The sequence below is a fragment of the Corapipo altera genome, unplaced genomic scaffold (assembly GCF_003945725.1).
Source record: "Corapipo altera isolate COAL_440 unplaced genomic scaffold, ASM394572v1 44, whole genome shotgun sequence".
Taxonomy (NCBI): domain Eukaryota; kingdom Metazoa; phylum Chordata; class Aves; order Passeriformes; family Pipridae; genus Corapipo; species Corapipo altera.
Window position 1 is genome coordinate 18,414,451 of NW_020884880.1, and position 14,163 is coordinate 18,428,613.

Consider the following 14,163-nt stretch of genomic DNA (forward strand, 5'->3'; position numbering starts at 1 on the left):
TTATTTTTGCTTTTGTTTCTGATTATTTCCATTATATAGCAAAGTTCTTCGTAGCTTTTCAACCAGAGATTGTCAACTCTGAATACCTATTTTTAGTAACTAGTACGGCCTTATTGTTTTCAGACCTTGACATTCTTTAACACATACAAATGGCCAACTATTTAGAATATGTAACTCTAATTACTAAACTATAGCTGTGTGTTCACAAGCTTATTCCTTCCCATTATCTAAATTTAAGAAGCTATGTTTCTCATGAAATTACTTATGATCTGTCTTTAAACCGACTTTTGCAAAGTTCTATAAAGGTACTAGCAATGATGCAATATCTGATATTCTGGCAACAAAGAGCAGTTCTTTTGTTTCTCCTTTTAACTACTGGATTTGAAACAACTAAGCAGAAGTTGAACAGCTTTTAGTAAAATCTGAGCCAAAAGTCACCCAAACTGAGTAGTTGTCTTTCAGTAAAGTCCTTGAAAGGCCACTAGGGATATCAATTAAGAGACAAAGTGTAATCTGAAGCTACAATACAACCAGCAAAATCACTATTACACCATGATGATGCATAAGATAATCTTGACACTATAAGCATCAAATGAAGTTTAATAAGCTGAAGATAAGAACAAGTGAACAATATAATTTCTGACTATCACCTTTTAAACCAGATGGTTTTGTTCCTTCTGCTGCATTGTATTACTTCTGCTCAAGTAACTTGATATCTTTATCACACTCCTTTTCTCTCCCCATTTATGTACTCACATAAAAACTACGGTTTTTGGGTAACATAGATTCAGTAAACTAAAAAAGAGCTGGCAAGAAAACCAGGTATAACAGACAAAGGTTGCTTTATTTACTACTCACTACATTCCTAGTTTTCTCAGATTTTTCCTTACATCCTCCCACACTGTTTCTATTCAACTAACATCTGTTGCTAAAAAAGAAATTAAAGAATGGGTCCAGGCATGTTTTACTTAACATAATAAAACTTCCTAACGTTATGAAATGCTAAATCACAACATCAAAATCCAAAGTACAAAGAAACTATTTTGGAAAAACTTTTACCTTTAACACAGAGGTCATGAACACTGACATCCCCATCAGCACAAAAATCATCAATCCTGTCACTCGCTGCTCCCGGATTCCCAAAAACTTTGGTTGTTCTCCTGGTGCTGAGCATTGAGATTCAACTTTCAGGCTGTTAACGTGACTTATAGACAGGACAGTTGCAGCAACAAACCACGGTAAACCCATGAGAGAACATATCCCCAACATAACACCAACCATCAGCAGATCAAGATGATAACCACAGCCTTTCTGTAAAATTAAGCAAACAAATATCTTGATAAGCTTTCTATTCATATGATACCATATTTCCAACTCAGTCAGTAAATAATCTATAACTATAAAATTACATACTTTGAGAGGGTCTACAAAATTGTATTTGTTCTTTATTAGTCAATTCAAACATGTATTTAGTAGCTGTTGTTAATGTTCCATAAATTTGCAGAATGAATCTGATTTAAAACAAACTTGACTTATCCAACACTAGGCTTTCAGAAAAATTACTTTTACCTTCAGTTTATGCTCTTTCCTGTTTATAATAACAGCTGTTATTTGCTGATCCATGAAAATGAGAATAGTACAGAGTAAAGCAGGAACAGCAGCAACTAAGAGTGTCCACCAAGGGTTGCTTCCAAGAGGATCTATAAACCATCCTCGGTCTTTTCGGGTGGGCTGTAAAAAACCCCCAACAAAGATAAGAATTAAATTACTATAATAGAATGTAGATTTTATTGCTGCAAACAACTTCAACGAACAACAGATCCAGTTTCTTAAATATGCATTTAGATTTTTTCCAATGGTTTTGACCAAAAACTGATTTAGCTATTACAAGTGAACATAACATTTATGCGGAAAAAATTAAAACAAATCCATTCAATCCCTCATATTTGTACATCTGCACAAAAGAATGCTTCCTTTTCAGTTATAATATAAAGCAGTCTCTTCTGTCAGGTGAGACATACATCCAAAAGAGAAAAGAGAGACTACTTGATCAACTACACTGTAAGCAAAAAAGAGACATTTCTGTTTCTATACAACTCCATTGTTCTATTGTCTATAAAACTGCAAGCATTTTCAAAAGGTTTTATTTCTTACTTCAAATTTCTCTGGAACATGGAGCTTAGGAGAAGGTATTCCTACAAAATAGTCAATCAAAACCATGATTACTATGGTCAGAAATACTGCAAAGTCACTGATGGTAGAACGCACCTATAAAGGAAAGACTTGTGTTAAGTCTTGCTTTTTCATCCTCACAATTTGCATGTACAGAAAGACAATTTCTCCTCTATGAAAAGTGAAGTCTGTCTACATTATACTATGTCACTGAACATTACATATATTTTCTCTGTTTTTTCACACTAAGCTGCCTGCCAGCATATGAAGTTGCATAAGATAAACATTCTGTACATCCAACTACCTCATAATTCTGTTCATCCAATTACCTCATTTAAAAGTGGTTTACTGCAAGAGGCAAAAGAACTCTCTCATCATCTTCCTGTCCCCTCAACCCTACTAGGGAATTCAGCCATCACAGCTAGTCTCTTGTAGCTTAAGTCAGTAACATTACTGAAGAGTTCTGAAATCAATATTCATACATTTGATATTTTAATCGATAGGAGGCAGATAATCTGCAATACATTCAGATTATCAGAGATAATTTTATTAAACGTAAGGAACATTTTGCAGGAGTAGGCTGAGGTTTATAGAAGATCTAACCACTTCATTCTGCCTACAAGAAAATGTGTAAATCAGTCCAAGGATCATCATCATATTAGCCTCTATTAGAAAACGCATTCCCCTGAGAAACCACTCAGAACTCTACAAACATCAGTAGTCTGGGGAAAGCAATCAACTGTTTTGTATGGATAAGCGAGGAAAACAGCAGCAGTATTATCTCTCCAAATGATATCTGGCAATTCCCATTAACTTAGGGGATTAGGTCTTCCAATGTTTAGAACATCTTGTTATAACTATACCAAAGTACAGACCAAGAACTGAATTTTCTGCAGCCAATTCTTTCCTCTAATGTCCTCATTTTTGCAATTATTAGCTAATTTTGGGGTTTTAATTTCCTTTTCTGTCTTAAATATCTCAATAAAAATTTCAATTTAAGTTATATTAAGGTATTTATCACAAGATAACAATAGTCTCTAATCAGAATTACCTTAGTTGGGAAATAGCGTTTAGTCTTGAATTTCTTAAGGAAAGAGGAGAGGAAAAATGTTGTAAAGAATAGTATGACAGACCAGAAGAGAACATCTGGAATATATGGTCCATGATGGCCACAAGCTGATCCACGAAACACACCATGAAATTTTAAACATTCCTGCAAAGAGAAAAACTCTTTAAATTTCTATCTTTTATACATTTAGTATATTCAATCAAGCTTGCAACTTTTCGATTTAAAACACATTTGAGAACGCCCACAATCCCAATAAAAAAGGAGTTCTTTCCTTTATCACTACCTACCCTGAAATGCCAAAAATGTGTGCTGTCTGTTCCAGAAAAGCCACAGTAGTCATCACTGATTATTTCAGGATGCCAAAATGTTGGGAGATGCCCAATTCCTTTATATTCACACCATTTCTATTCTGTTTTTCAAAGCATTGCAAGATAGAATGTATATAAAATAAAGACTGAGAACTAAGCCCACGAAAAGCAGAAGATTCAACATCAACTTTCAAGTTAACAGACATAAAAAACCATCTCCTCAGCTTCTCCCACCTCTTTATTGATGATTTTGTTTTGTTCTGATACAGTTAAGGAAAACAAACAGATTTTGTAAAACAAGATTAATCCAACCATAAGAAAAAAGTTTCTGGCAAAGTAGAAGTGCATAGTAAATAATGGATTTGAATAAAAAAGAAAACCAGGTCAGATGATCCTTATCCAAAAGGTTTATTGAAATGCAAAGCAAAAAGTTAAAGCAGATGCACGGAGGTACAAGGAATCGACAAGCCAATAAATCAAATAGTTGGAAACAGCATTGCCACAATCTAATCTTAAAGTGGAGTAATCACTGGAAATGTAACTTATGAACAAAAATTCTTCCTGTTAACGACATAGTTTGATTACAAGCACAACCAAATCCTGGATCAGTTCCATCTCTCAGGTAGACTAAAGGTGATTCAGAGGATGAAAGGCATATAAAATAAATAATAAAGTAAATATAAAAACTAAGTCCAAGAGAAACTGACATTCTAAGTATTATGGTAAACTATAAGTCATTAGTGGTACACAGAAAACAGCACTGCTAGAGCCCAAGTAAAGCACTGAGGTTTTAGCATAGTACTTTTGCTGTGGAAAACAATTACTTTCAGTGTGAATATCTAGGCTTAGACACAATGGGAGCCAATATACAGATTGCTGCTGCTGCTTTAGTAGCCTCATATGCCTAAAGTGGGCACACAAAGCTAGCAAATGCAACACAAAATTTATACCAGATCCAAATCAAAGATGTAGGTGGAAGCAAGATGCCAGGGTACACAAAGTGGCTGTACACAGCTGCATTTAGTCCACTGCACACCACCCAAGGAACTACTAATCAGCAAAAGTGTTTCTCCCTAAAGCCTCCCAGAGCACTTCCACATAGTAACTATTCCCTCTTCACCTACCCACAAAATCAGATACTGGTATAAAATATCCACTTCAGAAGGTAATGCTTTCAACCTTGTTCCAAACAGTTATTTTCAATTTCAAATAATTATTTTCTTCCAATCAATATTTAGGTAGTTCCTTTGATTCTGTTGTAGTTATACCAATGTCCAACAAACTAATGGAATATGTTTGCTACCACATTTTTACTGCAGATTCCATCTTTACATCATCTTAAAAATATTTGTTCATCCTTTCCAGGAAACGGAAGAAACAAAGTTCCTGTTTATTCACCTCATCGTATTCATCTGCACTTCAGAAAGACAGCTGTGCTGCCTATCAGGTTAAAGTGGCTAACTAAAGCAGACTACTTTAGCATTACTATTAGCATTTACTAAAATATTAGCATTTACTGCCCTGGACTCACTCACTGAAATCTCTACAATGACTGTTTAAAGCCTCATGGAAGGAATGAGAGGGTTCAAAAATACAGTTCTAAGGAAAACAATCCACGTTCAAATATAAAAAGAAATCAGATGAAAAAATATTAATCAAACTGATATTGTGCAGATATTTTTTACACATACAAACACACAGAGACATATAATAGATCTCAGATACTCACAGAAACTGTAAGGTTGCTCCATGCTATATCTTCCCCAGACTTATTCATACTTCTCCACACACGCAATGTTTCATTGCTTGGTTTCTCAGGCTCAGAACACACACATCTGAAGGGAAGAAAAAAAATAGTTTTCCTGCTTTTAAGCTGTATGTGCCAAAATGCAGCAATTTGCAGTAAATTCAAAAATGCTTAAGAGTTTAAGCCGGAGTTTATCTCAATCTTTAATGAAAGAAGTAGAGTACAAGGCTCCTCCTTACAGCATGTGAACTACTGGCATGGTGGGGTAATCAAGAATCAAAGAGACAACTGCTGAGGAGGTTTAACAAATAGTACAAAAAAACCCCCAGAACTATGTATTTCAAAGAATGAGAAGCAGGTAAAATATTGACTTTACTATTTGACTGATCTGTCAGTTTTTAAAAACAGAAGCATCTGAAAAAAAATGAAATACAAAACATATGTGGACTTCTACATATTGTGAGTAACAGATGAAGACAAAAATCCAAACGACTCCACTTTGCAACAACCCTATCCTAACAAATATTGTGTTATTTTTAAATAATTCAACAAACTTGGCACAAATAGTTTTCTATGACTGTGTACCAATGAAGGTTTTTAGACTTCTATACTGCATAACATCCCACAATGAGTGAATCTTCAATTAGTCTTACTGCATACTAACATAAGAGAAAACAGAGATATTGAAACCATTTCATTTAAAAAACTGGTGTAGATGACTACATTTCAACAACTCCTTTAACTCCTTTTCAAACTAGACTATGTGACTAGCCTCTAGAAGTTTCTAAGTCTTTTGTCTGTTCTAAAGCTCTGATAGTTAGCCATTTATCTTATATTTGCATGCCTTCTGATCTATACACGACCAAAACCCGTCACCCTGAAGTAAGACACCATTTTTGAGTATGTAGTGAGCTAACTGAAGATACAAATGCATACACTGCTTGGGTTTAAAGCAACTACATACATGCTTTTTTTAGTAACATTTTTGTAGTAGTAAAAGTGTCCCTCCCTACTGCAGTGTTTTGCACACTTGGACCAGAAACCCTTCTGTCAGACAGGTTGACAGAAGCACATATCAAATAAAAAAATAAAAAAACTTCAAACCAAAACTCAATTTTGATTTAATGGGATGTTTTCGAATAAAATTCAAGTACAACAAATGATAAGCTTAACTGGTAAACATTTATGTAGAAGAAAAGAAACAGGTAATAAGCAAGAAATGAGTCTCTTTTTCTATGAGATTCACCAAGACACTAAAAAAAACCCAAAGAACCATGGAACCATTGCATTTGATGGTGTGAAGGTAAAGAATGAAAAAAACCACTAAATGTGCAAAGGCAGAAAGAACCTAGATTTGCAAAGTACAATGTTTTGGGAACTTAAAAATTAGTAAGTAAACATATTTTGTTAACTGAATCCTACAGTAACAGCAAAAGGAAATAGGAGAGGACTGAAAAGCAGTAATTCATACAAGGTAGTTACAAACACAGAATCATCAGACGAGAAAAGAATTGCAACCATAAGTACGATGAGAAAAAAACTAAGCATACTTAGTTGTTAGTCAAGGCAGTAACATAAACAAGCATGCTGAAAGGGAGGACTGACAAAACACATTTCTCAACAAATGCAGTGAAAATAACGGATGCCACCAAGTAGATAAGTGGAAACCCAGAAAGAGTAAGAAAAAAACCAGAAAATGTAAGAGTACCGAGACTGTCTTGTGGCTCACTTAGATAAGCATGCTTGTTTTGCACACTCTTCACCATTGGGGGTACAGAGGGGAAAAAAAAAATAAAAGAGACAATAAGCAATTGTAAAAGGCTGACTCTCCTACAGCTTTGTGATAGAAAAAAAATACAGGACAAATCAAAGCTGAACACCATGGCACATCCTGAAAGACATGTGATACCTCAACAGAGACAAACCAAAGAAAAATCACACTTTCTTCTCTCCACCCTCGTGGCCTGCTTGTGGCAAAACACAATCAGGTGGCGAGGGCTAGAAGACCTACAGAGCAGTTTCTGTCTTATTAGTGAATTTAACATGCTCATATAGGCGTCCAGTGAGGTCCCAGAGCCATTTAAACAGAGGGATGATCAGCCAGTAAATAAAGGGAAATTGGGAAGTGAACATACTTCCATGGCCCACTCCTGGCAACAGGACCTGGTCTTAAAAGCTGTTAAGACAATAAAGTGAGTGCAAATGTCATGTGTGAACAGAACACAAGAAGAGAGGGTGTTTGCCTTTTCATCCTGAAAAAACGTAGCAAAGAAGCATCAATGTTTGTAAAAGTGAGAAGAGATCTTGGAGTAGACGCACAATAGTCAAAACCTTACCAGGAGTCACTCTGTGTGCAAGATGAGCTCTGCCTTAGCCAGGCAGAGCAGCTGCCCAGCAGAATGGTGAGTACTCTGCTCTCCAACTAGGGAGTGACTGCCCAGTGCAACAAGCAGGAACTCCCACCTCAGGTGTATGGACATGACCTCGCTGGGGGCTCCCTCACCACCACTTTGTAACCACACAGGTACAACTAAAACTGGAGGATGCACATGTCCAGCAGGAGGGGGGGCATCAGCAGAGAAACCTGTACTCCTCAAAGATGGTGTGTAAGACTGTAATCCACATGTCTGGGGCAGGAGGGTAAATATTGGTGTGGGTGCAATTAGAACTTTTGGAGATTAGTAATAGAAGACAATTTAAAAATGTATAGGTTCTTACTAGTATTTCTGAAGTGTTCTCACATTGTGGTTTATCTGCTGTATCACTGATACTGATCTTGAACATACGGATCACTGATAAACAGTTAATTTTGTGTTGCTGATGAATCAAAGAACAGCTTCACTTTTGATTTCATTTAAGCTATGTGAAATGAGCAGCTTCTCTCAGCAACAATGAGCAGAATCTCCTTCTGGCAGGTGTGAGTTGGTAATCCAACTCCTCTTTCTTGAAACTATACTATAACCTTTGATTTCTAGAAGTAGCAAGGCAGAACTCCTTTTCTGACCTTTAGTAAAGCTGCAGTTAAAGCAGGCTTTGTCACGGCCCCTCATCCCTTCCAACCACCCAGAGCTAACGCAGAGAATTCTGAATGCATCCTGAATAGAATTTTTCTGAGGTTTCTCATGCCCGTACCACCCCCCGCATTCCTCCTACCCTTCCTGGAAGAGGCACCCATTGCTAGTTAGTAAATGGTATGTCTCTATATTTTCCTACTTATTTCACTAACAGACAGAAACTTGATACTTACGAATATAAAGTCAGTTTATTCAAATCATTGTGCATATTGAAGGCATATACTTCTCCCAAATGAAAAAGCTTTTCCAATGCCTCATAGATAAATATGATGCATATAAGGGCTGCAAAAGCTTCCTCAGTAAATCGAGTGATGTAGCACACAAGGCTGCTGGCATCAGTGGCTACAAGCACAATGCATAGAAATGCAGTCCACAGACCAATGCTAGTTCGCAGGGAGAGGTAGGAAAGATCGTAATCCCTGTGTGAACAAAGAAACAAAAAGTATTAACTGAGCCAAAAATCATGAATACTATATTCTATTTGAAAACAGATACTGAGGCCAAGCTCAATAGGTATTCATCCCTTTTCTCATCCTTGATGTTAGCTCTGAAGGACACAGAAACTTTTTTTGTCTCTTCTTCCACCAAAGCAAAGCAACACTGCAAGGTGTTTCTAGGACTGACAGTGCAACTACCTAGCTTGGGAAGCATCACAGGGATGATCTCCCCAGAACTACCCAGATGGTTTCTCCTGTATTGATCTGCCAATCAGCCCTTGCTTACCCCTGCAGAACCAAAACCAACATGTCCATACAGTCAGAATATAACTTTAATTAAAGTCCTAAACACTTCTTATTACTGATTTTCTCATTAGGGTTCATCAGTGTCTCACAGCTTTCCCAAACTATATAAATTTCTCAGTCTCTTGCCACTGCATTTATCATCTTGGACATACACACATTTAATGCACATATGTTTTTAATTACAGCTATTCTAACAGTTTAGAAAGTTAAAAAGTTCATCAAGCTAATACAAACATCACTTACCTGCAAAATTTAAATAATATTTTTTCAAATACTAGAACTGGTCCGGTGCTTCCCAAGATAGTAAGAGGTTGCCCCGCAAAGAGAGAATAGGCAATCCCAGTTAATGAGGCTCCAAAGAGAGACTCTATTGCACTCTGTTTGGGGGAAAAGAAACTGCTGTAACTATGCTGCCTTTTAGACTAACGTTTAGCATCACATCTGCATAAATACAGCTTTAAGACGCATTAACTTAGAAACAAGACAAGATGTAAAAACATTGCAATTAATATTGATGTTTGAGACAAGAATAACTTAACACAGTTTTGCAGTAACAATACCATGAACAAAAGATTTTGAAAGTTTCACTCCTGAGAAACATAAAGCCATCCAACTAGAACAAGTTACTAGTCCTGCTAGCTATGGAGGAAAAGCATACCAACAATTATATATATGTGTTTAAAACATAAATTAAAAAAAAAAAAGTTACTGAACATGTAGTTTATGGGAAGAATTATCTGTCTCTGTAAAGAAAATTGATACATATATTGCAACATACCTGTGCCAAAACATGATACGGCCTGCCGTATCAAACCTGCATTAGTCAACCAAGCATTACAAAAGAAAAAACAAACTGACAGGCGGAGGTGCAGGGGAAATTACTGAACGATACTGGTTTATGTATACATGACACCAAAAATAGATGAGCAGTAAACCAATGTCCCACCTGGTAATGCATTTCTTTCACTGAATTAAGATAACTACTTCAGTTCTTGAATTAAATGTTTTACTATAACATTATCTGCTAAAAAATAAACCAGTTAAAATGCACCTCAAAAGGGAGGGGCAGGAATTTTAAACACTAAAATTATACTAATTTTAATTTTGAAAATACTTAACTACACCACCTACCACTGTAAGAAGTCATGGATTACAGATTCCTGTAATGGAATTACAGGGTTCCTGATGGAATTTTTAGGCATTTGCTATTATGCAATTATGCAAGCCTAGTATCTATGCAATCTTGAGCTCCAATTCAGGAAAGCATCTGAAAATGGTCAAAACAGTTTGCTGAACTGGGGTTATTAAAAATGAAAATGAGTCCTTTGTTCATTATATTAGGAAAAAAGATATAATCCCAGTCTCCTGTTCTATTACCTTTGAATTAGTGCTTTTGGTTAGTCAATGCATTAACCTTGGGGCTCTCAGTCAGGGTAGCAGGGAGAGGAGTACTGTGGACGTGATGACCTCTGAGAATGCGAGGGAAGGTTTCAAAGACAAACTGTGTACCTTACAGTATCAGCTACTGTGCTTGAACATGTGTGTGCAGTAACTAAATGTTTTATTCAATGATGCACACCAAGTATCTGAAGGCAGGAACAAACCCACAAACAATTCCAGATAGCTAAAAGAAAGAAGGTGTTTAAGAATCAAGCTTTAAAAGGAGTATATTTTCATAATTATACGTGTAAATTCAGAATTTACACTGACATTTTGATAATAATTCCTACATTTAGAGTGGCAATACCAGCATGCAAAAAAGATACAATTTATTTCTGTATTTTCTATCAGGTTCAAGTGCTACATCAATTAACAAAAATTTGAGTCAATGGAAATATTTGGAAGAGATAGAAGAGTTAACTGAATTTTAATATAATAAAAGCTTTAAAACTTCATCTAAGTATCAAGCAGAATTTTATATCATTATAAGCTTTACCAGAATCTTAAAATTTGTAAAGGACATATCTGAATATATGCTTCCCTCCCCTGAAAGGACAAAGCCTTGTTTCTTTGTGATAGATTTAAAAGCAGAAAATACACTTCAAACTAGTTTACACATAAGCCAATAAATTGACACTAAGTTATTAACATTGCTGATATGAAGTTATTTTTCCCTGCTCCAAAAACTCAAGTACAATGATATTCTGGTGAAAAAGGTGCTGGTACTATGCTACATAACGCTACCAAAATTTTGTAAGGACATGATTCATATTCAAATCATTTACAATGAAGAGTATTTTCTGCTCATAAACCTCAGACGCTTGATTTTATTGTGACCAACATACCTTTAGTGCAAGCACATACATATCCTGTCCGTTACATAAACACACAATGAACTGCTCGCCATACACCGCAGGCATTATCATCCTCGTAGGCCTACTACTCAAGGCCAGTACATGTTCTTGGCTATCCACCTTGAGCCTCTGACTTTGCCTAAAGTAGGCCTAGTGGGATGGTGCACCTTTACTGCTATTCATTACTTTTAAGTAGCCAAAAAGAAGGCAATGCAAGCCATTCATCCAATAAGGCAGGATAAACATTTTTTACCTCCACTGTGCATCTTCTCCTGTTCACATGGGTTCCCCACATTTTCCACAGCATTTACCTTTTGGGGAAGATCTGCTTTGGGGCAGGCTAATCAAGTGCTGTGGGTAAATTCTTCAAATACAAGTATAAATAAATGAGACAAATGCACACAGTGACTTGCCTCTGAAGGTCTAAAAGCCTGGCCACTACCATTCTTTGTACTCACTATTCTGCCTTGTGTAGCTTCTCCCAGGAGCCCTCCAAAAGTGATTACAGGAGACATACAGGCACAGTATAGGAAAAGAATCGAGGCCAGGCACTGCAGGCTTAATGCATCCTTGAAGTCACTCAAGAAAAAAGGTGCTTTCCTTTGGATGTCAAGTATCAAACCACCAAAAAGCCTAAATAGGTGAGATGAAACTCGTCAAACTGTACACTAAAGGATTCTAGCTAGTTCAAAACTATGGGCTACACATCACTGCCAGTGCCTATTGCCGGCACAAATTAGCTATTTCATAATCCAGATTAAATCATAACAGTTAAAAACATAAATGAGAATATTATCTATTCCAATTCAGCAGTATTCCAAATATAATCAAGCAGGTTAGCCACATTTTTTAAAGCTGGCTAGGTATTGTTGTATATGGGCTAGATACTGAAAAAATAACTTTGCAAACTATTTTACCTAAATGCTGTTTAAAGTCAAATCTGTTTTATGATATTCCAAACAAGGAACAGAAGAAATATGCTAAACATCAACCAAGACCACTGCATTGATACATTTCAATATTACTACTCCAAGTAGTAATTTTGAAATACTACTTGTTGGAGTAGTGATTTGAATTCCCTACATACATATGATTAGGTCCATAAATAAATTTAGGTTGGTGTTTGCATGTGGAGTACAGAGATATTCTATAAATGTAAATACAAAACCAAACATACATAAGTTAGTTTAATCAGATAAGTTATTATCCAGATATTAAAAAGATTTGCCAATTTAAAAAAACTTTAGGACTCCAAAATACCAGGTATTAATTTGCACTTACAAAAATTTATTTTAATTATTAAAAAAAAAAACAACCAAACATTCCTAAGAAAAAGAACAGCTTCATCTGTGGGCAGAAATGAACTTCTCAGCTCCACATAGTGTCTACAAAGAGGCAAAAAGTAATTATAACAAATCACAATGGTAAAAATCAACACAAATGTTGTAATGCCTTTCTCACAAATGTGTGAGAAAGATGCATTCCATTTGGAAGTTTATTATTCTGGGGAAAACAACACTGCACATATACTCCAGAATCTCTCAGTTGATTTAATCTTTACTCTCATTTAAGATCTTAAAGTTTAATCTTAACCAAGTATTTCCAGTGTTGGGATTTCTTTGGAAAGTAATTCATAATTAACAGAGAATAACAACTGAAAGAAATTCCTCAATTTTATTTTAGGTCTAAAAGAAACCTGACCAAAACACACAGCTAACCAATACCAAAGTACTTTTTGCCACTTTATATTTCTTGTTGTTCCATTTCATACATGTTTAATAAAACAGATTTGCATTAATGGAGATTTTTAGTACCTAGCCCAATACTTAAAATTGCATATGCCTGCTGTAATTATGATAATTGCATGCTCTTGAAGGTTAAAATTTAAAACCCAACTCTTAAAAGTCAGTTAGTTAAATTAGGCAGCATCTTATGTGAAATCCTTCGCAAATGTGTTGAGAAACATTGCCACAGGCTTGAAAATACTTCAGCAGATTGGCACTTACAGGCAAGAATCCAACACTTGAAAAGGACAAAGGATGCACTCTGACACTTATAGCATGATTTTTTTATGTTCAAATGTCAATCATTAAGATGAAGATTTATCACTTCTATTTCTTTATGGTAGCTAGCATTTAGGGAAGTGAACACACCTTCCAGTTCTCTGAAGTTCAGGTCCAGCATGATGGCCTTCTTCTTTGAGAGTCTCTCCTGTAGGAGTAGATCCATTTGGAAATTTAGGTGCCTTCCTTTTCTCCTACAGAAAAGACAGGGGGAAAAAAAGGAAAAAAAAAAACAAAAAGAAAAAAGAGATTCTCTGAGACTAAAAAGTATAGTTAAAAGACAGCATGCAGAGACATTATGCCCTCCAAACCTTTTTTGATATTCCCAGATTATCAGTAGTCCTCCGTTTGCCAAATTCATCTTTTTTGTTTACAGACAACTAGAACTGTACAACACTCTCCAAAAGATCTTACTAGTACCTTGCACAACAGTATTAATCTTTCTTCTTTCTATGAGAAATAGGTTCCTGAAACATGATAAAACAAAGTCTGGTTTTTCAAGACACAGCAGAGGCTCAACCATGAGGCCCAGAAATATTGAGATATTTTTTCTCAACCATTTCCAGAGCAGAAACCTTTAGCAGAAACCTCTAGCACTTTATGACGCACACAGTATTTAACTGAAGCATAAATGAGAAGTCACTCCCCTCCTGAACAGGCTGCTCACCAGCTCCTCATAAATTTCTCAGCTGA

General features: G+C 35.9%; 1 protein-coding gene across 11 annotated transcripts in view; it reads right to left on the bottom strand.

The window, feature by feature from the left end:
• The window catches only part of SLC4A7 (solute carrier family 4 member 7), a 93,754-nt gene that overhangs the window by 12,499 nt on the left and 67,092 nt on the right, over positions 1–14,163 (bottom strand). For all 11 annotated transcript variants that reach the window (XR_003526984.1, XR_003526983.1, XR_003526982.1 and 8 more), the window contains 9 exons: positions 13,561–13,664; positions 11,866–12,040; positions 9,357–9,490; positions 8,544–8,789; positions 5,279–5,384; positions 3,224–3,385; positions 2,155–2,268; positions 1,570–1,731; positions 1,060–1,311 (listed from right to left, as the gene is read on the bottom strand). Coding sequence is in view for 7 of the 11 variants with exons in the window: in XM_027639080.1 (XP_027494881.1) it covers positions 1,060–1,311; positions 1,570–1,731; positions 2,155–2,268; positions 3,224–3,385; positions 5,279–5,384; positions 8,544–8,789; positions 9,357–9,490; positions 11,866–12,040; positions 13,561–13,664 (1,455 nt within the window). In the remaining 4 variants the exon portion in view is untranslated. The remainder of the gene's footprint in view (positions 1–1,059; positions 1,312–1,569; positions 1,732–2,154; positions 2,269–3,223; positions 3,386–5,278; positions 5,385–8,543; positions 8,790–9,356; positions 9,491–11,865; positions 12,041–13,560; positions 13,665–14,163) is intronic.